At 42.0% G+C, this 24,065-nt stretch overlaps 1 protein-coding gene across 4 annotated transcripts in view; it reads left to right on the top strand.

Moving 5' to 3' along the window:
* Positions 1 to 24,065, top strand: part of MBD5 (methyl-CpG binding domain protein 5) — a 47,272-nt gene that overhangs the window by 6,986 nt on the left and 16,221 nt on the right. For 2 of the 4 annotated variants that reach the window (XM_074145066.1, XM_074145065.1), the window contains exons 4-6: positions 1,743 to 3,884; positions 19,520 to 19,846; positions 22,245 to 22,462. In XM_074145066.1, the coding sequence (XP_074001167.1) occupies positions 1,743 to 3,884; positions 19,520 to 19,846; positions 22,245 to 22,462 (2,687 nt within the window). Of the gene's footprint in view, positions 1 to 1,742; positions 3,885 to 19,519; positions 20,549 to 22,244; positions 22,463 to 24,065 lie in introns of all 4 variants that reach the window. The other 2 variants (XM_074145064.1, XM_074145063.1) reach the window with 1 other exon arrangement.

Below are 24,065 nucleotides of genomic sequence, written 5' to 3'. Positions count from 1 at the left end.
TTCTTAAAACAGTGCAATTTCCCAAATTACTATGCTTTTTCCTTATTAATTCTTTTTTTATTCTTTATGAGTAGTACCGAAATTCCATTTCTGTTTTCAATAAATTAGCAAAATGAAGGAGGTAAAACCAACTAAATATTAAGGACAATAGTCACATCTATGCGGTCTTACCTTCTCTGTTGATCAGAATTTTGTGCACTAAAGAAAGAAGAAAATTTCCCAATAAATTGCCTTTGTAAACGAAATGTCTTCATTTATGCACGCTTATATTTGACCAGTTGCTTAGGTCCAGCATTCGAGGTGAGGGTTCTCTTACCTATTTCATTTTGCAGTTCAGTCTTGAGATTTGTCCCCTAAACGAGACTTTGGTTGTATTTTGGGCAAGGTAATATGTTTGTTTCTGTCCTGATGTAGCTGGTTGAGCAAATAGGATGAAGGCGGGATTGTCGGTGCCATCTGTCTGCTGTGGCCAGGCTGAAGGAAAGAAGGGGATTGGGTTCTTGCGAGCAGAGGAATTTAAAGGCACCTCTGAATTCATTTGAACGTGAAATCTTTAGCTCATTACTCAAGTTTAAGTTTGCGTATTCAGAGGCTTCATGCCAAGCACTCCGAGCTCAATTACACATTCCCAGAGCAGCAAAACTGGCAGAAAGTCTGCCAGACTCGGAGCTGCTTGTGATGGTATTCTTAAAGTAAACCATTGGGAAAAAAACATCTTTTTAAATAAAACTGACATTAGCGGGCAGAAAAGGAGAGTGGTCTTGTGCTTGTAGAAGGTCTAGTCTTAAAACTGGGATTTCTAGGAACTTTTTCCCTTGTAGAGGGGTTCACGTGTGTGCGTATGCAGATAACCTCAGGGCCTTTATCCTGAAACCAACATAGAAGGTTGAGCCCCTTAAATTTATCATCTTCACCCCAAGAAAAGATCGTTGGAGAAGCTGCAGGTAAAGCCTTAATTTAGTAAATAAATACAGGGCAGTTCCTAGGAACTGATTAACTCAGAGGACTGGAACTCGGTGCCTGTGGCGCCAGCGAGTGATGCGGAGCAGCCGGAGAAGCTGCCTTCTGCCTTGCACAGCCACGGTCTCGTAGGTCTCTGCAATTAAGTGCTTGGCTGATTAGAAATCTGGGCCAAAGTCGTATGGCACGGCTCCCCATTCATCCTCCTCAGGGACAGCGTGTGGGGCAGTACCCTCTTCTCTGTAGGGCGTGGAGAAATTAGTCTAAACCCTTGTTGGGCTTTGTTCCTCCTGTACTCAATAGATGGTGCCAGAGGCTCCTTTTCCCTGCTCCTCCTGCCAGCCCTTCTAGCCATAGCCAGAGTGGTGGTGCTGGAGATTCAGGAGTAGGACACTGGAGATGATGGTTAGAGGGAAAAGAGAAAAGGAGGAGAGAAAAAAACACCACCTTTCAGGAATTGGTGTTTCAGAAGGACCATGCTAAAATAAATTTCTGTAGGTAGCAAGTGTGCTTGAAACTTAAGAAACACAAGATTTAATGTCCAAATGTATGTGGTCTTTATATGGGATATTGAGTTAAAGTCTATACATCTGCACTGTGTAGTAGGGAAGCACTCACCTTTCCAGCAACTACTTGGTGATTTTAGGTATTATATCTGTTTAGACAAAAGTTTAACCAAAAAGGCTTTCTAGCTTTTGTGAGTATTTTCACTCACAGTAGTTTTGCACTGAAATGTGTGATATTGGATTTCCAAACAGTAACTGTTGTGTTTTTAATATCAGGTGCGACTCCAGTAGTTCCTACTCGAGCAGCAACTCCGAGATCAGTGAGGAATAAATCGCATGAAGGAATTACAAATTCTGTGATGCCAGAATGTAAGACTCCTTTCAAGTTGATGATAGGGGCATCTAATGCCATGGGTAGGCTTTACGTGCAAGAAATGGCTGGAAGCCAGCAACAAGAACTTCATTCTGTCTATCCTAGGCAGAGATTGGGTAGTAATGAACTTGGACAGAAGTCTCCGTATCGTGGCAGTCATGGTGGGATGCCCAGTCCAGCTTCATCAGGATCACAGATATACGGAGATGGCTCAATCTCTCCTAGGACTGACCCACTTGGAAGCCCTGATGTTTTCACAAGGAACAATCCCAATTTTCATGGAGCACCCAACTCTAGTCCTATTCACATGAACAGGACACCTCTGTCTCCACCATCAGTAATGCTACATGGTTCTCCCATACAGTCATCCTGTGCAATGGCTGGAAGGACTAATATACCTCTTTCCCCAACCTTGACCACAAAAAGCCCAGTAATGAAAAAACCCATGTGTAACTTTTCAACTGGTATGGAAATACCACGAGCAATGTTTCACCATAAACCACCCCAAGGTCCACCCCCACCTCCTCCACCGCCTTCTTGTGCTCTTCAGAAAAAGCCATTAACATCAGAAAAGGATCCGCTCGGCATACTTGACCCTATTCCCAGCAAACCGGTGAATCAGAACCCTGTTATCATTAACCCAACTACTTTCCATTCAAATGTCCACTCTCAGGTACCTGTGATGAATGTAAGCATGCCTCCTGCTGTCGTCCCTTTGCCAAGTAACCTTCCTTTGCCAACTGTCAAACCTGGTCACATGAATCATGGAAGTCATGTTCAAAGAGTTCAGCATTCTGCTTCGACTTCCCTCTCTCCTTCCCCAGTGACGTCCCCGGTTCATATGATGGGATCCGGGATTGGAAGGATCGAGGCTTCTCCCCAAAGATCACGTTCTTCTTCCACGTCATCAGATCATGGAAATTTCCTGCTGCCTCCAGTAGGACCACAGTCATCCTGTAGTGGTATTAAAGTTCCTCCCAGGTCCCCAAGGTCAACAATAGGGTCACCGAGACCGTCTATGCCATCTAGCCCTTCCACCAAACATGATGGACTTAATCAATACAAGGACATCCCTAACCCATTAATTGCTGGAATGAGTAATGTATTAAATCCTCCAAACAATGCAGTTTTTTCTACTGCATCGGCTGGAAGTGGTTCCTTGAAGAGTCAGCCTGGTTTGCTGGGAATGCCTTTAAATCAGATCTTGAACCAGCACAACGCTGCCTCTTTTCCAGCAAGTAGTTTACTCTCAGCAGCAGCCAAAGCACAGCTAGCAAATCAAAATAAACTTGCTGGTAACAACAATAACAGCAGTAGCAATTCTGGACCTGTTGCCACCAGCGGTGGCAACACCGAAGGACATAGCACTTTAAATACCATGTTCCCTCCTGCTGCCAACGTGCTCCTACCAACGACTGAAGGGCAGAGCGGCCGAGCAGCACTGAGAGATAAATTGATGTCTCAGCAAAAAGACCCTCTGAGAAAAAGAAAGCAGCCGACCACCACGGTGTTGAGTTTGCTGAGACAGTCTCAGCTGGACAGTTCTGGAGTTTCCAAAGCTGGATCTGATTTGATAAGAAAGCAGAGTCAAAGCTCCTTTCCCATCAGTTCTATGTCCCAGCTCCTTCAGTCCATGAGTTGTCAGAGCTCTCACATGAGCAGCAATAGTACCACCAGTTGTGGGAGCTCAAATACTGCTTTACCTTGCTCTGGTAACCAGATGCATTTTGCAGACACCAGTATGAACTCTGGCAGTCTCCAGAACTCGCTGGCACAGAGTTTACCCTTGCGAGGGGATGGTGTGCACTGCCAGAACGCAAACACTAACTTTGTCCACGGTACTAACCCGGGCACAACCAACCATCTCGCGGGTTTAATAAATCAGATGCAGGCGAGCGGGAACTGCGGGATGCTCGGTCAGACGGGAATGGCTTTAGGAAACTCATTACATCCGAACCCACCTCAGTCGAGAATCCAGGCCTCCTCCACTCCAGTGGTACCCAACAGCATTGTTAGCAGCTGTAATCAAACGAGTCCTGAAGCAGGTACGTTCCCTTCTAAAAGGATACCCCTGTCTTTGACTGCTCAGAAATATGCAATGGCTATTTTTAAATGGGTTCCTTTTACGTATCTTCCTTTTAAATGTGAGTTTACTAATATACCAACATGAAAAGTCTGCCTATTTCATGCTGATATCCAGAAATTCAAAAATAAAACAAATGAGGAAAAAAAACAGCGGTAGAGTAAAATACATGTCCCTTTTCCTGAACAAAATCATCTTGGCCTCCTTCCTGTTGGCAATTCTTATTTTATTAACTTCCACGCACTCTGCGTAAATAAAATCCATGCACTTTTGTACGTACCCAGACCTCAGCTTTTCTCGCTTGCCCAAATAACTTGGGGTGGGGGGTTTTTTTGCAGCACGTGCTGCTACTTCAACCCTAGAACGCGATGCCTGACCTGGCAGTGCATGTCCGGGCCGTACCTGTGTTCTTCGCTGCTTGCATTAAAGAGTTGGTGTTATCAGAGGTTGGAGCAGATACCAGGAGTACAAAAGTTTACGAAATAACCCTTTTCAGGGCCAGCACAGGGGAGTGCCAACTCTGTATTTGCCTTTATCTTGATAATTTTGGTAATTAAACGGTTGAATAAACTGTACGTTCAGTTGGAAGAGTGGAGAGAGAGGTTTCCTGGTTTATTCATCAGTGAAGCCTTGGAGAGGAAACTGCTGTTCCCATCTCCGTGCTGTTTAAAGATAAAAAGGAGACGGCTCAAAAATGTAGATTTCATTTAACTACTACTGGTTGAGCAACATACACAGGTTTGAAAGATGGTACGGTGTTGATTTCGTAAGCAGAAAGAAAACCTTCCATTTGATACCTCAGTCTTTCAGCTTGGTTGACTTCTAGAGCGTGTGTTTGATAAATCGTAGCTAAACTCCAGCAGGTCAAACGCAAGTGACCGTACGCGTGCGAGCGGTCTCTCGTTAACCCAAGAAAGAACCCGATATGTATTCCCGAGCTTCCTCCAACAGAGCTGTTCCTTCTTTAAAATACAGAATGGAATTCTATAAAACCTGAATTATGTAAAAATAATTCTAATAATAATTTCTAATATTATGCTGCATCACATTTCTGATGACTTTTAAGGGTTTCTCTCCATTCCTGGGGAAAAAAGGCACTTTTTTTCTTTTTTTCCTTAGCTGTATCGGTGGTTTGTGTCACAAGCAAGCAGCTATCAATCCTTGCCTGGCTGTTTTGCCTCGTCATGCTGACAGAGAGGAGTATTTCCTGATAGAGTCCCTCTCTTCTGAGACTTTGTACTCTCTTCTGAACAGAACAAAGGTCTGGCTTTGCCTTAGGAGCTTGCTTTCCTCTCCCACTAAGCATTCTACAGAATCCCTTTTGCAGGAAAACTTTTTGGGTTTCCACCTGTGTTGAGTTCCATGGGGACCAGTGGGATGTGTGGGTTCTTCACAGAATCACAGAATGATAGGGGTTGGAAGGGACCTCTGGAGATCATCTAGTGCAACCCCTCTGCCCAAGCAGGTCCACCCAGAGCGGGTTGCACAGGAACGTGTCCAGGCAGGTTTGGAATGTCTCCAGAGAGGGAGACTCCACCACCTCTCTGGGCAGCCTATCTTCTGAATTGTCGCTGTCCACATGAAAGCTGTGAAGTTATCGCAGCATTGGATGATGTTCGCTTGCTCTCCAGGGAGCAGAAAAGACTGAATGTTACATGAGATAAGAGTCTGTGCACCAGCGGTTACCGTCGAGAAGCTGAGCAGTAGGAATTCACCCATGTGGGATCAGGGTGGAAAAGGCTGAAGATTCCTGCATGAAATTCAGACTGGAACCAACTAACAGAAGCTTTAGATGGCATAAAAGTTATCAATAAAATGTTGCTTAGACATCAAAGTGGGCTTCTAAGAATGAGAATCCAAGTTCATCCCCACGAGGGATCTTCTTGATCCTGGTCCATCGCCTTGACCCAGCCTTGCTTTGGTGTGGTGGCACCTGGAACCACTCGAGAAGGTGGCCTACGGGTGGGTGGCATGGCTTGTCCTCGTTCCTACGTTAATTAATCAGAGCCTTTCCTTGTATGGCCAGTCCTGGTCTCCAGGCAAGCTGAATTTCTTCCCAGGAAGGCAAATGCGACAGAACAAATCTGTGCATGTGTCAAAGCCCCACGAAGAAAGGTTTCAACAGAAACGGCCAATTCAGTTCTCATCAATATAGGAATAGAAAGATGTCTATAACCCGCCTGGGAACTTGTCTTCTGCTGTGGTATTCCTAATACCCTGGAGATAACAGATAGAATTATAGCAATATAATTATAGGGCTTTAAACCGATACTTTTTTCCTTATCTAAAAGATAAATGGTAGTTCTGTGTAGGCAAAAACTGGACAAATTTGAATATGTTGCGTTCCTCGCTGCTGAAGGCGATTGTTCTTCAGTTTTGATGCTTGCAAAATACGCACAACCTGCATTTAATTACTTTATTAAATAGTTAAATGTTATTAACAGGCCTAGAAACCTGTTTTCTTCTTTAAGATGAAATTTCAGGTTCTGTTATCTTTGTGTTATTCCCGGGGGCCAGGCCCAAAAAATAGCCCGTAAACCTTCATCCAGCCTCCTGCCCGAGCCGTCACAGCAGCGTGGGGCTCAGGCGCAAGATTTAAATCAAATCCATGGCTGGGAAAATCCAGATAGGGACATTTTGTTGTATTTGCAGGAGAACGGAAGCGTTCTTCCCATGAAACAAGTGTGAAATGTCGAGTATGTTGCGTTAATAATAACCTTTAAAAATAATAGTTACCAGGTGCGTTCGGTTATGTAGACAAAAAAAAATAAGAGATATATTGTGAATTATTCTGTATTATTCTGCATAGCAGGTTGATAGTTTTGGTGGTTGGAGCTGAGCAGAGTCATAAATGCCACATGAACAGTTTAGCTCAGTAAGATTTCTTTGGGAAACTCTTCTGTTCATATTCGAGTTTGTGGCTTTTCTTTTTTTTTGCTTCGTTTTTAAGTATTTTAATTGCTAAATCTGTTTTCTGTGCCAGCATTCGGAAGAGCTACTAATCAGAAAACAGTTCCTGAGAGAAAAAATACTGAGAATCACCACAGTTAGATAGCTGGTTATTGCCTAAGCTTTTAATTATATTTTAACCACATGGACCAAGTTTTCTTATTCTAGCTTTTGTTTTCTTCTTCCGCAGATAACATCTTTAGTTTCCAGGTAATTGTCAGTATGGGTGTGGTGGAATTAAAGATGAATAAATACAAAAATAAAAGTTTCTGTTGATGCAGTAGAAACCTTTTGTAGTTTTCCAAGTTCAAACCCTTGAAAACCAGTTGTGCTCAATTAATTTTTATTAACAATTTCAGTCTCTCAGTTCTGTAGTATTTGGGTTGCAAACACTGTTTAATAAGGAGGAGGTAGCAGCAGGTCTGTATAGAGTATTTAGGGCTATTCCTTTGAAAAGAGTCCCTTTTCTGCCAGGAGACTGGGTTCTAGACTCAAGTGACGGGATAGATGAAAACCAGTGAAACATGTTTGGGAGTAAAAGCTCTCTACAGCTGATAAGGGGAATCGAGGGAACTGATGTAATAACCATAGCGAAATAGAAATAAAGCTGATGAGTTGTCTCAAATATCAGAACATCAGAAATACGAGAAGCTCTAGGTCTAGGAGTTTAATAGTGACAAATAAAGGGCCGGTTTGGCAAACAAAGGCTATATCCATAGACTCAGAACAGTAATTTTTACTGGTGAATTTTACAGAATAGAAAATAATACAATATAATGAAATAGGGAGGAGTGCACAGACCCAGTACCTATCCCATTCAAACAGAATTGATTTTAATACAGCCAAGTACAGTGTAATATAATTGGGAACGGACCATTGCCTTGGAAAACAGTAACTCAAAGAGTTCTAGGAGGCTTTGATTTAATAGACATAATGCAAACTAGTCAAAGTGGAGCAGTCAGGGATTGTCTTCTTGCAGAATCAGAAATGATCTTGTCGATAATCATATTGCAGCTCAGAGAAAAATTATTTTCAAATTATTTTTGAATTATTTGGAAAAAAAATTTTCAAATTCTTGCCTTTGTTGGTTTTTTTTTTCCTTATCAGCAGCATGAGTCTCCCAAGGAGTGAATTGCTTTAGTCCAACTAAAGGATTTGTCCTTAATCTAGGTGAAAAATACTGATGAAAAAGTATAGAGTTACATGGATAAAAGGTTAAATGTACTATTGGATGTAGTGATGGTCAACAACATCATGTAGATCCTTGCTTCTCTGAAAATGGTCTTTCCTGTGCCTCAAAGATGGGTTATTTTAGAATATATCACGTTAAACCTGCACAAAGTGGCACATTCTAGAATGGGAAGTCCTAGATTTGCTCCACCAAATTACTTTTATATATTATGGAATTACAAAATCAGTGGAACTTTTTGACATCAAATTCAGAAGAGTAGCTGGCTGGCATCCTTTATGGGGCTTGTGATATCTGAGAAAAGTTTCTTACTAAACCTAAATAACTCCGAGACAGGATGCCAAGCAGCTACTCTTCTAATTATAAAGACAATTGAAACGTTCTATTGATTCTGGATTTCGGTGTCTAACGTACAGAGCGACTTTTCTCTGGTGGGGAAGGGGTTGGGATGTGATTATAAGGAATCATATTTATTTAAAATCTGGCTCTGCTTTTCAACATTCTACCGTATTTTCCTTTGTTATTATTTTGGGGGGACAAAAGTGATTATTTTCCTATTCAAATGAGAACTGTAAAGAGCGGGGGGAAAGTTCTACGTGAAGAATAAGATTTCTAAGTATGAGACGTGTGGTAGGTCAAGTCTGTTCCCTACCCTGCTATTGAAACGAATATTCTCATTTATTTGCTCTTTTTAACTCTTGGTAGAAGATTTATGCACAAACCCACTGTCATTTTCTGAATGTAAAGGGATCACTGACTTCCTAGGCATAAGCATTTGTATTAGGTAAAACTTAATCGTTAACATGATAGAGCTTTATACAGCTGGTGTAAACATACTTGCTACCAGGAGGTTTACAATAGAGGAAAAATTTGGAGGTGGAATAGAGTTTTCTTTTCAAATTACCTCTACTGATGAATGTTTATTGTTAGCAAGAGCTCGCAAATTGGAAAAACTTGGGAATCAGCTCAATCTCTACTTAATTAACTCGGTTGTTTAGTACAGGGAGCTGAAATGAGTAAGCCTCTAATTTTAGTAGAAGTGGAAAAGAGAAATGTAAGAATAATTTATTTATAGCTGTAGCAGACATGTTATACTGGTTGAGTTTGGGTGAGTGAAGATCAGAAATCATAGAATCACACAATGGTTTGGGTTGGAAGGGACCTTAAAGTCCATCCAGTCCCACCCCTGCCCTGGGCAGGGACACCTCCCACCAGACCAGGTTGCTCAAAGCCCCATCCAGCCTGGCCTTGAACCCCTCCAGGGATGGGGCAGCCACAGCTTCTCTGGGCAACCTGGGCCGGGGTCTCACCACCCTCACAGCAAAGAATTTCTTCCTAATATCTAATCCAAATCTACCATATTTCAGTTTAAAACCATTACTCCTCATCCTGTGCCTCCACTCCCTGGTAATATTAATGGAGCCCTGGCTTGTTGATGGCTATTGTGGGATCCCGTTCCGCTTCTCCCATATCCTGGGGCAGGAGGCTCTTCCATGAAAGGTGTGCAGCTACTTAGACCTCAACATTGCCATGGCATCCTTCATCCTTGTCTTTGGTCTTGATGCTGTCGATGTATATTGGCCATGTATATTGTTTGGGGCCCTTCAGGCACTGTCCTGTCCAGTTTGTGAATCGCGGTGGCGTTGCCTCTGAGATAAATACCAAGATTAAAAGTTCAGCTTCGTTTACGGAGGACGTCGCTTGCTTAGACACACAGCTTGCGTTTTCCTTGTGGTGTTTTGCTTCTTACAATTTGATTTTGCTGGTAACTCACGGTCTTTTGGTTAACCAGACTCTTATCTGGTTAGTGTTTTAACTGCCATACATTTTTCTAGGAATTTATAGTAATAAAAGTTAGAGGATTTGCAAAAAATAATAGTAAAATAATAGAATGGTTTGAGTTGGAAGGGACCTTAAAGGTCACTGAGTTTCAGCCCCCCTGCCCTGGGCAGGGACACCTCCCACCAGACCAGGTTGCTCCAAGCCCCGTCCAACCTGGCCTTGAATAATGCAGAAAGATTAGTCTTATTTTATTAAAAGTATGATTGTGAAGAAAACCTGAATTAATTACGTGGGATTTCCCATACGTATTTAGCTCTCCACATCTTCTGAAAATATTCTTAAGCAGAACCAGTGGGGAGCGCCAAAACTTGCTGGAGAGTGGAATGGGGGCTACTGAAAGGAATAATGCATTTTATTGAATTTTTAGTTTCCCAGATTTGCAATAAAATGTTTTATCTCACCTGCGGTGTATCTCCCACAGCTGTGAATGAGGGAATGATACAGGACGAGACTAGACTAAGTGCCAACACTGAGTAAATACTGAAAGACTATTCCTTCATGTGTATGCTGTGGTTTTGGCAGTTTTTTACTAGAAGACTGAATCTGCTGCTTTCTGTAACAACTGAGCACCAAGGAGTAGTTTTCCCAAAGTAATTTTAAAAACAGCAGTGATGGTAAAAGACAGAAGTCGGAAGAGACAGGGGCAAGGAGAAGAGCCAAGACTGAAGTTTAGTCAGGTATTTTTTTAAAACGACCCTTATTTTAAGGATTTTTGTTGTCCTAGAAACACTTTTGGGCTTTTTGCCCTTCTCTCAAAATTTTGACAGATTCATTTTTGGCTAAGTCACTTTTCAGAAGGAGCAGAGGCCGCATGCTGTAGTCCTCCAGGATTTTCACCCTTAAAATAATTGGTTAAAGCAAGAGTTTGAAAACCGCTATTAAGAACAGGGCCGGCATTATGGCTGTTTCGTTGCAAGTGGAAAAAAAATATATGATTGGTATCTATAGTAATAGGCTCAGCTGCTACAGTGATAAGCCTGATATTATGGACAGGCAGTTAGATCTGTTTCACAGAAGAAGACATTCCATGCGGACAGAGTGTTGTATATGAGTGTTGTGCGCCCTCGGTAAGTTTGCAGAGGACACCAAGTTGGGTGGGATGTTGATCTGCTGGAGGGTAGAAGGGGTTTGCAGAGGGATCTGGCCAGGCTGGCTGGATGGGCTGAGGCCAACGGGATGAGGTTCAACAAGGCCAAGTGCCGGGTCCTGCCCTTGGGTCACACCAGCCCCAGGCAGCGCTCCAGGCTTGGGGCAGAGTGGCTGGAGCTGCCCGGCAGAAAAGGACCTGGGGGAGTTGGTGACTGTGGGCTGAACATGAGCCAGCAGTGTGCCCAGGTGGCCCAGAAGGACAACGGCATCCTGGCCTGTGTCAGGAACAGCGTGGGGAGTAGGACTCGGGAGGTGATGGTCCCCCTGGACTGGGCACTGGTGAGGCCCCACCTCGAGGGCTGTGTCCAGTTTTGGGCCCCTTCCCACAAAAAAGACATTGAGGTTGAGGTGCTGGAGCGTGTCCAGAGAAGGGCAACGGAGCTGGTGAGGGGTCTGGAGCACAAGTCTTGTGAGGAGCGGCTGAGGGAGCTGGGGTTGTTCAGCCTGGAGAAAAGGAGGCTGAGGGGAGACCTTCTCGCTCTCTCCAACTCCCTGAAAGGAGGGTGTAGCCAGGGAGGGTCGGTCTCTTCTCCCAAGGAACAGGCCATGGGACAAGAGGAAATGCCCTCAAGTTGCGCCAGGGGAGGTTTAGGATGGATATTAGGAAAAAATTTTACATGGAAAGGGTCATGAAGCCTTGGAATGGGCTGCCCAGGGAAGTGGTTGAGGCCCCATCCCTGGAGGTGTTTAAAAGACGGGTTGACATAGAGCTTAGAGACATGGGTTAGTGATGTCAGGGGTTCTTTTGTATGGTTTTCTTTTATTTTTGGTTATGGGGGGTTTTTTTATCAGAGTTAGGTTGATGGTTGGACTGGATGATCTTAAAGGTCCCTTCCAACCTGGATGATTCTATGATTCTATGAGAGCAGTTCAGGGTTTTAACTGGTTCCGCTGGGCCCAGAGGGATGTTTTATTTATTTGTCCGTTGGTGGTGGTGTCTCTGTGGCCTCTGGGGAGCGCCCCATCTCGATAAGGAGAACGACTGGCAGGAGTTGGCGGGTAACAGCTGAGTTATGGTTTCCTTGGAATTGAAAGTGCTGTAATAAATGTGATACCAGATAAATATCTTAAATGTTTTCCATTCCAAAAAGAAAACAGAGAATATAATTATAAAAACGTATAGCTCTTGGTTCTAAGTTTATGGGTAAGTGATGGAATATGTAGTTAAAGCAGGAACGTGTTGTCTCAAACTTTTAAGGAATATGAGGTCTTATCACTTCCATCAGCGATTACACTTCTGTGAAAGGTAACCCTCTTAAAATCACTGATTTAAAAATATGGCCACTGATGCAAACTACGTGTTCATCTCTCTAAGTTGGTATTAATTCTTATTTGATACTAGTATTGCAGTAGCTTCTGGAGGCCTCGAGCACGGATTGGTGACCCCGTGCAGCAGAAAGTGCCCAAACCATTTGAGATCTAGTAGTAATTACAGGGCCTAATGATCTTTTGTACTTTCCCACCTTCGTAACCTTAGGGAAATGCAGTGGAACTGTCCTCTCTCCGCTCCTGCTGGATCTTTTTGGAAGGAATCTTGCAGGTTTCTTCTGTAAGAGCTGCCGAGTTTCACCTCCGGAGAGGATGGGAGCGGTGGAGGGTTTGGGTTTGGCAAGAAGTTCTTTGCCTGACCAAGGACTTGAATGTGAATTTCTGACAAGGGTTTCAAAAACTTAGAATGTTCTAAATCTAAAAAGCAATAAAGAAAATATGAAATAAAGTTAGCTGCATTTTTATTGAATATGCAGAAAAGTAAGAATTGAGGTGTTATGTATAACATTTCTTTGTTTTCAGCTCTTAAAATGTTTTAGATATTAATATTTCCTGAGTACTTAATACACCTGTCTTAATGGTTATTTTTATTCTACAAATTCCGGCAATGTACTGTTGAGACTATTGAAATATTAGAATACATAATGGCTAGTTTCCTATAGAGAAATGCGTTGTAAAATATTATTTCTATTATGATTTTCTAATTGGTATATTTAAGTGCAGTTTTTTAGGAAAATACATGTATAGTTAACATTCTTTAATTTGGTAGAAGTACTTCTGGTATCTATGAAGACTACAATAGTTTGCGTTAGGTTTGAATTGTTTGGTGTGTAAGGAAGCATTAATCACAGTATCTGAAGTCATTACTGCTCCTACATGTTTTTCTGCGGACAATTCTGCTGCAGAAATGATATATGGGTTCGGACTCTTCCCTTTTGTTTAGTTTGAAATCAAAAGCTCAAACCCAACTTCACTTTCTGAGGACAGCCGTTGAAGCTTCTTGTACCAGTCGTCATACTGTTCCAATCTTAATACTATTTAAAATCGGGACTCGAGACTCTGACTATAGAACTCTGACTATATCCTGCCATCCCAGTAGCATATGTGTACCTATGTGCTCCCGTGTTCTCGTGGTGGGACAACGCGGAGATACGAACAATAAATATCTTCCACTCTGATTTCTTTAAGTGAGCAGAAAAAGTGAATCTTCTCAAACACAAGCTGATTTCATAATACCTTCTTAAGGAAACCTGTCAGGCAATACTTTAAAGAAAGGAATGCAGATAGAATCCACAAAAGAAAATAAGCTTTCTTTAAAAAAAAAAATCATAAATAAAATACTACAGTACAAAATGTAATCATTTTTAAAAATGTATATCCCATTCTCTTTCCATTTATTTACTTCCAAAACGTTTACTTGACCCTCTAAGATAGCAACAGAGGTATTTTTTGGCATTCTGGGTGTCTCTTCTTGCTGCATGACAAAGATGGTTCCTTTTTCTCAACAACTGGCAAAAGGACTTTTGGCAGACGTCTGCATCTGCCGGAGCTGAAGGCCAGTGTTCGTCTTGGGCTTTTACGGCTTTTAGTCTTAACTCCTTCATCTTTTTTTCATTCTGCTTTTACTCTTAAGAGCTTCTGATTATTAAGGATTGTTGTTTACTGAGCTGGCATGTACGATACCTTGTGTTTCCAGGATTCAAAATACGATGTTTTTATGAAACTTGGAACCAAACTTGTGATTTCCTTTTAGCTTTCAACTCCCATTCGTGTTTCTCATCAAAAGCCTCCTGGCTGTCATCTTGGAGCCATATGGCAACAACAGACCATTTTATGGTGGAGTTTTGGGTGAGCTGCCACATTGTTGAGACTCTTTGGTGCTGTGGTGTTTCTTCTTTTCTTCTGGCTGTCATCCTTCTCCAGGCCCGATGGAAATGCAGGTGATCAGGACCACAGTCCTGTTTTCCCTACAGCGCCACTGGTCAAGGCAGCTTGTTTGCATAGGGATCTGTTTTCAGCTGACGTCCACCATGTGGTTTCCACTGTCAATCCTGCCCTCTTTGAAAATTCTAGTAAATAAAACGTATGGGTCTAGATAATAATGAAAGACAGACCTCCAAGGACATCCAGAGTCAGTTCCAGATCGCTGCTGCCATGCTTTGGTGCTACTGCCTGATTCGAAAGGCCGGGACTGTTCTTAGGACTCTGAAAGAGGGGAGACTGAGATGAGATGTGGGGAAGAACTTCTTTGCTGTGAGGGTGGTGAGACCCTGGCCCAGGTTGCCCAGAGAAGCTGTGGCTGCCCCATCCCTGGAGGGGTTCAAGGCCAGGTTGGATGGGGCTTGGAGCAACCTGGTCTGGTGGGAGGTGTCCCTGCCCAGGGCAGGGGGTGGGACTGGATGGTCTTGAAGGTCCCTTCCAACCCAAACCATTCTATGATTCTATGTTTCTTCTCTTGTACTCACAGTGTAGTTGGTTTCATGTAGTTGCTTTGATCTTACATTTTTCATGCTGTTTCAAAGAATTTCACATCTTCGCGCTGCCAATACCAGGCATCACTTTCTTCTCATTGCATCTGTTCTCCTCCCGAGTCAGAAAGACAGGACTGCTCACTTTCGTCCTGGATCTTGGAGATTTCTTGTTGAAACTAGGGAAGGACGGTTTAGAGGGCTCATGGTCTTCTCAGAGGAAGATGGAATTCTGCACCTTGTTGATGTAGCGCTATCAATCACAATTTTGGAAATTATAACTGTTCTATAAAGGGGAAAAAAATAATTCAGATCTTCTGTTTTGGATTGGATCCAAACATTCAGAAGATGTCTAGCAGCACTATATTTTAATGAGAATGGGTATGCGTGCGTTTCTTCATCTGGAATATTGACTTGTTGGAGATGGTATTTTGAAAAGGATCCAGAAATCATATTCTGGCAATTCAGTCTGTTGCTAGACATAGATTTGTCCCAGAACGCAGTTGTAAATATTGCATTAGCTACTACCCAATTCAGGACTTGCCTACACCAGTTCCTACTGTGTCTCTCTGTGAGGCAGGTTTAACAGAAGCTGATTTTAACAGAAGCTGATTTTTCTTTTCCTGCTGAAGTCTGGCTGCTCATCGCCTCTTCCACTCCCAAACTTCTCAAGTCTAGATTGAAATAAGGACACATTTTCTTCCTCCTGCTCGGAATCCATCAAGATTTATTTTTTCTCCAGTCGCAATTAATTAATTGCCTAAGTAAGCTGGAGAAAGGGCAAGTGTTGAACGTGCTCTAGACCTCTTAGGTTGGATCTCCAGAAGCTGGTTTGATGGGGGATAGAAGTCAGAGCAGTGTTTGGCAAAAACTTCACAACAGTTTTAGAAGTTTGAGATTTACTTCACACCAGATACTCTTCCGTGTGGTCATTTACCTGAGTGGAATGGAAAATAGGATCATAAATAAATTAGAAACGGAGATTAGGTCCACTTGAAAATACCAAAATTAGATTTTATATTCATGAGAGCTCTATATATAGAATAGTTGCCTCATGTCTGAATTAAAAATCTATCCATGTGCTGCTTAACACATAGAATGTGATTTCTACCAGTGAGGGAAGACTCTCTTAGCCACCGAGGAAAAAGCTTGTATATCTCTCTTTCCCCTATTGCAGGAGTAAAGAGTTTCCAAAAAAAAAAAAATTGCCTGAAAAGAACTCCTGCCTTAGAAAATCCAGTGTATCAGCCTGTTCCTGCAGGTCAGGCTGATGGCATTCTGCTTTTATCTCAATGACGGTAAGATTTTGCGTGGAAGGTCATTCCCAAGGGGGAGGAATGGCCAATCTGAAGTCGTTCGGGTATTACCTGGTCCATCTTAAACTACATTACAACTAAAGAGACGAACGTTAAGTGTGTCTCAAAAGTGCAGCGACAGAGTTTCGCTTCAGTGAGCAATTTTTCAGCCACCGTTATTTAAGAGGCCCTATGTATTTTTAAGCACGGTGGGCATCCATCTTGTGTCATCTGATTGGTGCAGCTGATTCTTCCATTAAAACCATGTAGGAATGACTTGGTAATGGTATTTCTTAAATCTGTAGTTTGGTCTTTGGGGCTTTTCCTAATATTTAAATCCTTGGAGTGTCAGTTCTGGATACTGACTTTAACAAAACAACTAAATTGAAAAATTTCCTTTTTTGTGAGCAAACAGGTACCTGTTAATAACGTGTATCACTGGGGCCTCTGTGACACACTGACCCGTTACAAGCCTGGCGTGAGAGTTTGAAACTACTACAAGTGGGTGTGTTTTCTTCGGTGAAACGAAAAGAATTTGCTTTTAGCCACAAAGATTCTAAAGACTTTTCTCTATTACTTTTCTTAAAATTCAGTTTAAAATATTTCAGAGATTACTTTAAAAAAGGGAGGATGTGCAGTTATATTTTAATTTAGGTTCTCTGGGATTTGTGTAGTTGAATTTGAGTAGCCAGAGTTTATGGTTGTGTGTTAAAAATAAATAGTAAGCATACACGTTGAATTTAATTTTATGTTGTGCTGCTCATTTGTATGAATGAGCATATGTATGTATGTATTTCTATTCTATACTATAGAATAGAATCATAGACTTGTCCAGGTTGGAAGGGACCTTTAAGATCATCCAGTCCAACCATCAACCCAACTCTGACAAAACCCATCACTAACCCATGTCTCTAAGCTCTATGTCAACCCGTCTTTTGAGCACCTCCAGGGATGGGGCCTCAACCCCTTCCCCGGGCAGCCCATTCCAAGGCTTAATAACCCTTTCCGTGTAAAATTTTTCCCAATATCCATCCTAAACCTCCCGTGGCACAACTTGAGGCCGTTTCCTCCTGTCCCATGGCCTGTTCCTTGGGAGAAGAGACCGACCCCCCCTGGCTACACCCTCCTTTCAGGGAGTTGGAGAGAGCGAGAAGGTCTCCCCTCAGCCTCCTTTTCTCCAGGCTGAACACCCCCAGCTCCCTCAGCCGCTCCTCACAAGACTTGTGCTCCAGACCCCTCACCAGCTCCGTTGCCCTTCTCTGGACCCGCTCCAGCCCCTCAATGTCTTTTTTGTGGTAAACTATGTTTTACTATTGGCTTATTAACAAAAATAGCAAAATACTAAAAGGAAAAAAAAAAGTGCGCACACACGAAAAATCTTCTTAACATGTCATCTCAGTAGGTCATGTACACCTCGATGGGTAAACACGTGCTTAAGAGAATCTTTCTTTTTTCTCTTACGTTCCATTTTGGGGGTATGGCCAGAGGTGGCTTTTCTCCAGAATTTGGTAGCCAGTAGTAGGACAGATACGTTGGCAGAAAACGAACCTACTTGCCATAGCTGTGGTTTTCACTCATCTCCACCAATAGCTTTGCTGTTATTAACTTCATCTTAATTTTGAGTAATTTCTGAGCAACTTGTCTGACTGGCAGCTTTTCATTGACTTTTGTGGGGAAGTTGTCTATAATTTGGAATTTGGTATTTCTGAGGCCGGGGAGGGCGTGGGTGCTGGTTTCTCAGGTATATACGAGGTGTTTCCCAGGCCTGGGGGTGTCAAGATACAGAGCGTTTGCAGTTCCTGCCCCCTCTGAGATGTGAGACACAACCCCGTAAGTGGGAATCCAGTGGGACGTAGATTTTTGGTGCAGGGTTGGGGTTTTGTTCCTCAAGTGTGTATCTGTTTTTTTGTTCCAAACTGCTGCCTGGAGAAATGTACTTGTCGTGAAAGTGCTTTTATTGCTTGGTTAAGATATTTCTCATCACAGCAGAGTAGGATATCCTCTGCTTTGTGATTACAATTTGTTCTTTATCTGTTTTTTTTTTTTTTACTTTATTATTTAATTTCTGTACCGAAATGCGATAATGGTGCCTGGGAGAGAGGGTGGGATCTTTCTTCTCGTGAATTTAATGCAGTGCCTCATGTACTCTGTTAATTTTGTACCTTTTTGAGTTGTCATAACGTTGCAGTACTTGAAAAATGGTATTTTAAGTCACAAATGATGTAAAGATTTGATTCTGTTTTTAGCAGTTAATAGCGTAGTTGCACATCCCTTTTTCAAACAGTATTTTTTTTAGAAAAATGGTTAGTTGCTACTTTCTGGTAATCGATACATTCTGATCTCCATCCTATGAGCCGTATTTGCAGGGCAGTTGAGAATGGAAAATGATTTCGTTGCATCAAAGCCATAGTTAAATACATTTATAATTATACAATTTTATATACATGCAGTGTAGCATTTTAATACATGTTTTTAATGCTTTTTCTCCAATGAATTGCAATGAATGAAGTAGAAAGGCATCGTTCAAGGCAATTTCACTTGCTTTAATTCTCCCAGTCTCCTCTCATATGGTTTTTGTGTATGACCACCGCCAATTCAAGACTCTGCCTTAAGTGAAAGACAATTAGTAACTTATTTAATCCTTCAGCTTTGGCAAAGGAGGCTGAAGAAGGCCAAAACTTTGTTATTCTCTCACTTTTTCCATGTAACCCCCTCACAGTAAATCCACCCAGTTGGTCTTTCTTTTCATGCCAAGTGATAGATATGATTAGACCGCCCCAATTTACACTTTTTTATAAATTGTAGGGGGTTTTTGTCTGCTAACCTGCCTTGACCGTAATGTATTTTGCTCATTAGATTTTATCATAAGCATCATCATCACTTGTAATCATCATCATTGTATTTTTTCTTCAGGAGTCAAAAATAATGCTTTAAATAGTAATTCTCCCAAACCCTGTTAATGGAATAGAGATGGAAATAGAGGAGCATGAGGTTCACACCTACGTTTAGATCACGTGCTCACGTTCCTTCATACAGCATCATTCATGTCTCCCGTAGATCCTTCTTCCCAGTAGTTAATTTCGTACTGGTCCACAACTAACTATATTAAGTGACGGTTGCTTTTAGTTTTATGCTAATCGAAACGTGATGAATGAAATCCTCTTATACCCCCACTCAGAGAAATTTAAGGGAAAAACACGTGTATAGTTAAATAATTTCTGATGAGATGTGTCACAGCACACGGTGTCTGAAGTGGCTTGATGGCAGATTCATTCATATTTTAAAAGTGCTCCGGTCTGGATGCTCAAGACATTTTCTTTCCTGTGCATGGGTATCAAACATTCCTGGTTTGGATTGACCTGGTTGCTTTATAACTTCGATGACTGTCTCCCAACAGGCAATAGTCTATTAATAATTTTGTTCTTTTGCGTTGCAGGGGGTTCAGGACCATCATCATCAATAGCCATAGCTGGCACCAGCCAACCTGCCATCACAAAGACAACATCCGTGCTTCAAGACGGTGTTATAGTCACTACTGCAGCTGGAAACCCGCTTCAGAGCCAGCTGCCCATGGGGAGCGAATTCCCTTTTGCTGGCCACGAACACTCGCTTCATTTTCCGCAGAACAGCTCTTCAAACAACAATCTTCCACATTCTTTGAATCAAAACCTCCTCAATTCTCTACCTATCTCTTTGCCAGTGAATCAGCAACATCTCCTAAACCAGAATCTATTAAATATACTACAGCCTTCAGCAGGAGAAGGCAAGTCTGAGGTCAACCTCAACCCTTTAGGTTTTCTCAACCCGAATGTAAATGCTGCTTTAGCTTTTCTCTCCGGTGACGTGGATGGGCAGGTATTACAGCCTGTTCATTTTCAGCTTCTAGCAACCCTCCTTCAGAACCAAGCCCAAGCAGCTGCCATGCTTCCCCTACCATCTTTCAATCTGACCATCTCAGACCTGTTGCAACAGCAAAATAACCCTTTACCCTCAGTAACACAGATGCCGGCCCCACCTGACCATGTGCCGAGCAATCAGGCAGAGAGCAACAGGGTGGAGACCCTTTTAACCAACCCCCTGGGCAACCCCATACCGAGCTTTTCAGGCACTGACACTACTTCTAACCCCCTGCTCCTCCCCGCTGTCTCTGGGGCCTCAGCATTAATGGCCTTGAATCCCCAGCTGGTGGGAGGTGTCCTCAACTCCGCATCGGGCAACACCGCTAATCATCCAGAGGTTTCCATAGCCACCTCCTCCCAAGCAACCACTACCACAACCACTACATCATCAGCAGTGGCAGCACTGTCTGTCTCAACCCTGGGTGGTGGGACAGCAGTGGTGTCAATGGCAGAAACATTGCTGAACATATCTAATAATGCTGGGAATCCATCTGGTCCAGCTAAACTCAACAATAACTCTGTGGTGCCACAGCTACTTAACCCTCTACTGGGGACAGGTCTGCTTGGTAAGTTCAAGTTCTTCACAGATATAAAAGGAAAAAAAAAAATTAAAAAAAAAGAAAAGGAAGAGGGTTGGGGAGGGGGAATTTTGGATTCTAGTTTCTATTTTTAAAGACTCCACTTTATCATACTTTTTGGTTTTTTGCAAGGCTTTTGTATGTTACAGCTTGTTTATTTCTATTGAGAAAAACATAACTGTCATCGTAAGAAATTAAAAATACACTCTTAATTTACCTCAGTAACATTCAATACTGGTTTTGGAAATTATTTCATATTTCATTCTTAATTCTGATGCCACCTAGACCTACTCTCTCCACCTTAAAAATTCTGTAAAGCAATTGGACTTGTTTCGTTCTCCAAAGCCCAGGTGCGTCTCTGGGATGCAGCGTTGCCTTTCAAGTGCGTGTGGCATCACAGGGTTAGTGCGAGTGGCTGCGCAGTAGATGACAAATGGCCAAGTGCTTTTTTTCCAAACGAATCAAAAGGGCCAAAACCGTAAACACACCCCCCGAAAAATAACCCATAAAGCGCTCGAAGCAGGTCCTTGCGCCCGTTCAAAGAGGAAGGTTGCCCTTTATTGTGTATTTGGATTTTTCTCATTTCTCTTTTATTTTTTTATTTTAGCTTGTAGCTTAGAAACCCAGGGAATCTCACTTGACAAACACCTATATCCCAAAACAAGTGATTAAAAAGCCCTTAAATACAAGGTGGTTCTTTTTCTGCTGGGTCTTTTGATGATTTTTACCAAGAATATGTAATACAGTTAATACCCCTCTGTTGTTTGATCTACGTAATCTAATAAATAGACTTAATAGGAAGAATTAAATAGTGGCAAAGAGCTGATAAGTATTTTAATGTAATACCTCATACTTACCTACTAAATGGCTATCGTGAACTCAACCCCGCTTTACGTTTGCCATGTAAAATACAACTAACCAGTGATCCTGCAAATGGCAATTTTAAGAAAAACGAGAGCTTTTAATTTAAAAAAAAAAAAAAAAGCCAGCAAATGGATACATTTTTAAGCTTTATTATTTCTTAAAGTCAGGTTCAACAGCGTGTTTATTTTACTGGAAGTATGATTGTATGATTTTCCTGTAAAGTGATATTTTTGCATAATACAAAAAGTTAATACAGTTGTTTCTCTAGAATATATTAAAAAAAAACTTGTTTAGAGCGTTGGCTGATGTGTCCGTGAGCCAAAAAGCCTTTGCTCATTTGCAGTGAGCTCGCGTTATTTTGTCATAGTTAATGAAAAAAAATAGTTTTGTTGATTTTTTTAAACTATTTTCTCTTTCTCTCTCTCTCCTCCTCCTCCTCCTCCTCTCCCTCACCACCCCAGTACTGTTTGAAGCAGTCACTCTTTGGAAACTAAGAGTGAGATTCCAAGACACCGAATATCGTAGAAGCTCACTCTGCCCTACTTGGCTGTGTCCCCTTCCAAAGGCAAAGACAGTCATGGCAGAAACCTTTAGAAAGAGTCCAGATAGATGTGACATGCAAAAGAAGCCATGCTGAAGAACTAAAGGAATAAAGAGTAGGAGACACATGCCTTGAGGACCATTCCGTAAAAGATTGAAGGGGAAAAGTGTTGTTTGACAGAGGCATTTGCTTAGCAGCCAGTTACAATTTGAGTCGAGGAAATTCCTCCTGACTGTCGAAAACTACACTGACTTGTGTTTCCTTGTGTTTGAATTACAGGTGACATGTCATCTATAAACACTACTTTGAATAACCATCAGCTGAGTCATCTCCAGTCGCTCTTAAACAACAATCAGATGTTTCCTTCAAATCAGCAGCAGCAGCAGCAGCACCTTCTCCAGGGGTATCAGAACATGCAGGGCTTTCAAGGCCAGCCCCCAATTCCTGGCCCGGCCAACAACCCAAACCCCATGGCGTGTCTCTTCCAAAATTTCCAGGTAGAGAGCACAATTAAATCGATATTCAAACACACGTGCAACTCTCAGTAGGTAAAATTATATCCTCCAGAGTCTGATTGCTTTGCCGAGTGATTAAGGCAATATGGTACATACAATCCCTTGCCTCTCTCAGTAGTTTGGGGATTTTGCAAATCAGTAACATTTGTTACTGAAATTTTATACCTTCTTCCTTAGAAATCGGGTATAGTTGCTTTGGAAAGAGTTACGCTGCGTGGATTGAAAATAAATGTGCTATGTTTGTTGTGGCATTTACTAGTCATTTTTAGCAAAACTATTTTCCATTTTGCAGAAATGATCATAAATACCCCTTTAGACCACTCTGACAATTCCGTGGGGAGAAATAAATATTGATACCGCTTTCTAGTAATTAGAAACTTGATAAATGATTATAGGTGACTGTGTGTACCGGTCCTCTTACGTTCCCGCCGAAGTTGGGTGGGAGAGCTGGCTGTGATGGTGATTGTACGGGCTGAAGAAAACAGGCATTAAAATGAATGTACAATGACAAACTGGGCAAAAATGATACCTCAATAGACAATTCTTCATAATGCAAGTTGAACTGTCGCACTAACGTACTGACAGGAAGCACAGCAACCAAAATAGGTAATAAAACCAGAGTTAAAATGCATATTTATTATTATTCACTATTACCATGGTTGCTGCAGAACTCAAGACGGAGGCTGCAGATAGTGCCAGAAAGTGCTTTTACCCTTTAAGAAGGAGAAAAGAAGACGTGTCATTTTCTCAGTGTAGATGTTTCGCTGCTTTTGCAAAATCACAGTCCTCTAACTGCCCATTACCTCCCTTTGTTTTCGTGTGAATTTCGGTAGCTTTATCTCGGTATTTTTTGCTTCAGATTCTCAGTTGTATAAACAGTAATGGTAAGTATTTAAAAGAGCTTTGGGGAAATATCTTACCTTTGTTTTTTATATTATTTTTTTTGTTGTTATAGCATTATTATTGACATCATCTTCACCGCCTACGTATGTGACAAGAAATATAAAAAGCACAGTTGCTTTAATGTGAAGGTTACAGTTTGCTATGGCAGTGCCTGGCGTTGCAGCTGCAGCACAAAGGGATGCAGGGCTTACAGGGGACTGAAGTAAAAAGAGATCCCACGAGAGAAGCACAAAACCAAAAGGGAAAAAACAGAAACGTTAGCCAATTCCAAAAGGAAAGCGATGGCCTGTGTTCCAGAAATTGAATGGGGAGCATACGGGGAACCCAGAGGAACACTTGGTAGGGAGGAAAAAAGGAAAATTAGGGTCTGGGAAGGAACGAAAGAGAATAGTTGAGAGCAGAAATATTGGCCTTGGTGGAGTTGTTTAGGACTTGAGAGCAAAAAGGAGGGTGCTGTACTTCCATCGGAAGAGGAAATCCCTGTAAAGACTCTGAAGGAGATGATAATGTAGTTACAGCAGTGCGTGGTAGGTTGTATCATTTCATGCAAGGCGACTATTTTGATCCACGAAGCAAAGTCTAAGAGCCAGTGGTTTTGTTTTCCTCTAAATTAGGCTTTTTTTTCTGTTTTCTCTCTCCAGCTTGTGCGTAACTGGTAAACTACGTAACTGGTGTATAACCA

This window comes from Numenius arquata, chromosome 3 (assembly GCF_964106895.1).
Source record: "Numenius arquata chromosome 3, bNumArq3.hap1.1, whole genome shotgun sequence".
Lineage (NCBI taxonomy): Eukaryota > Metazoa > Chordata > Aves > Charadriiformes > Scolopacidae > Numenius > Numenius arquata.
The sequence above is the reverse complement of the archived record's forward strand: the minus strand, read 5'-3'. Positions and strand labels throughout refer to the sequence as shown.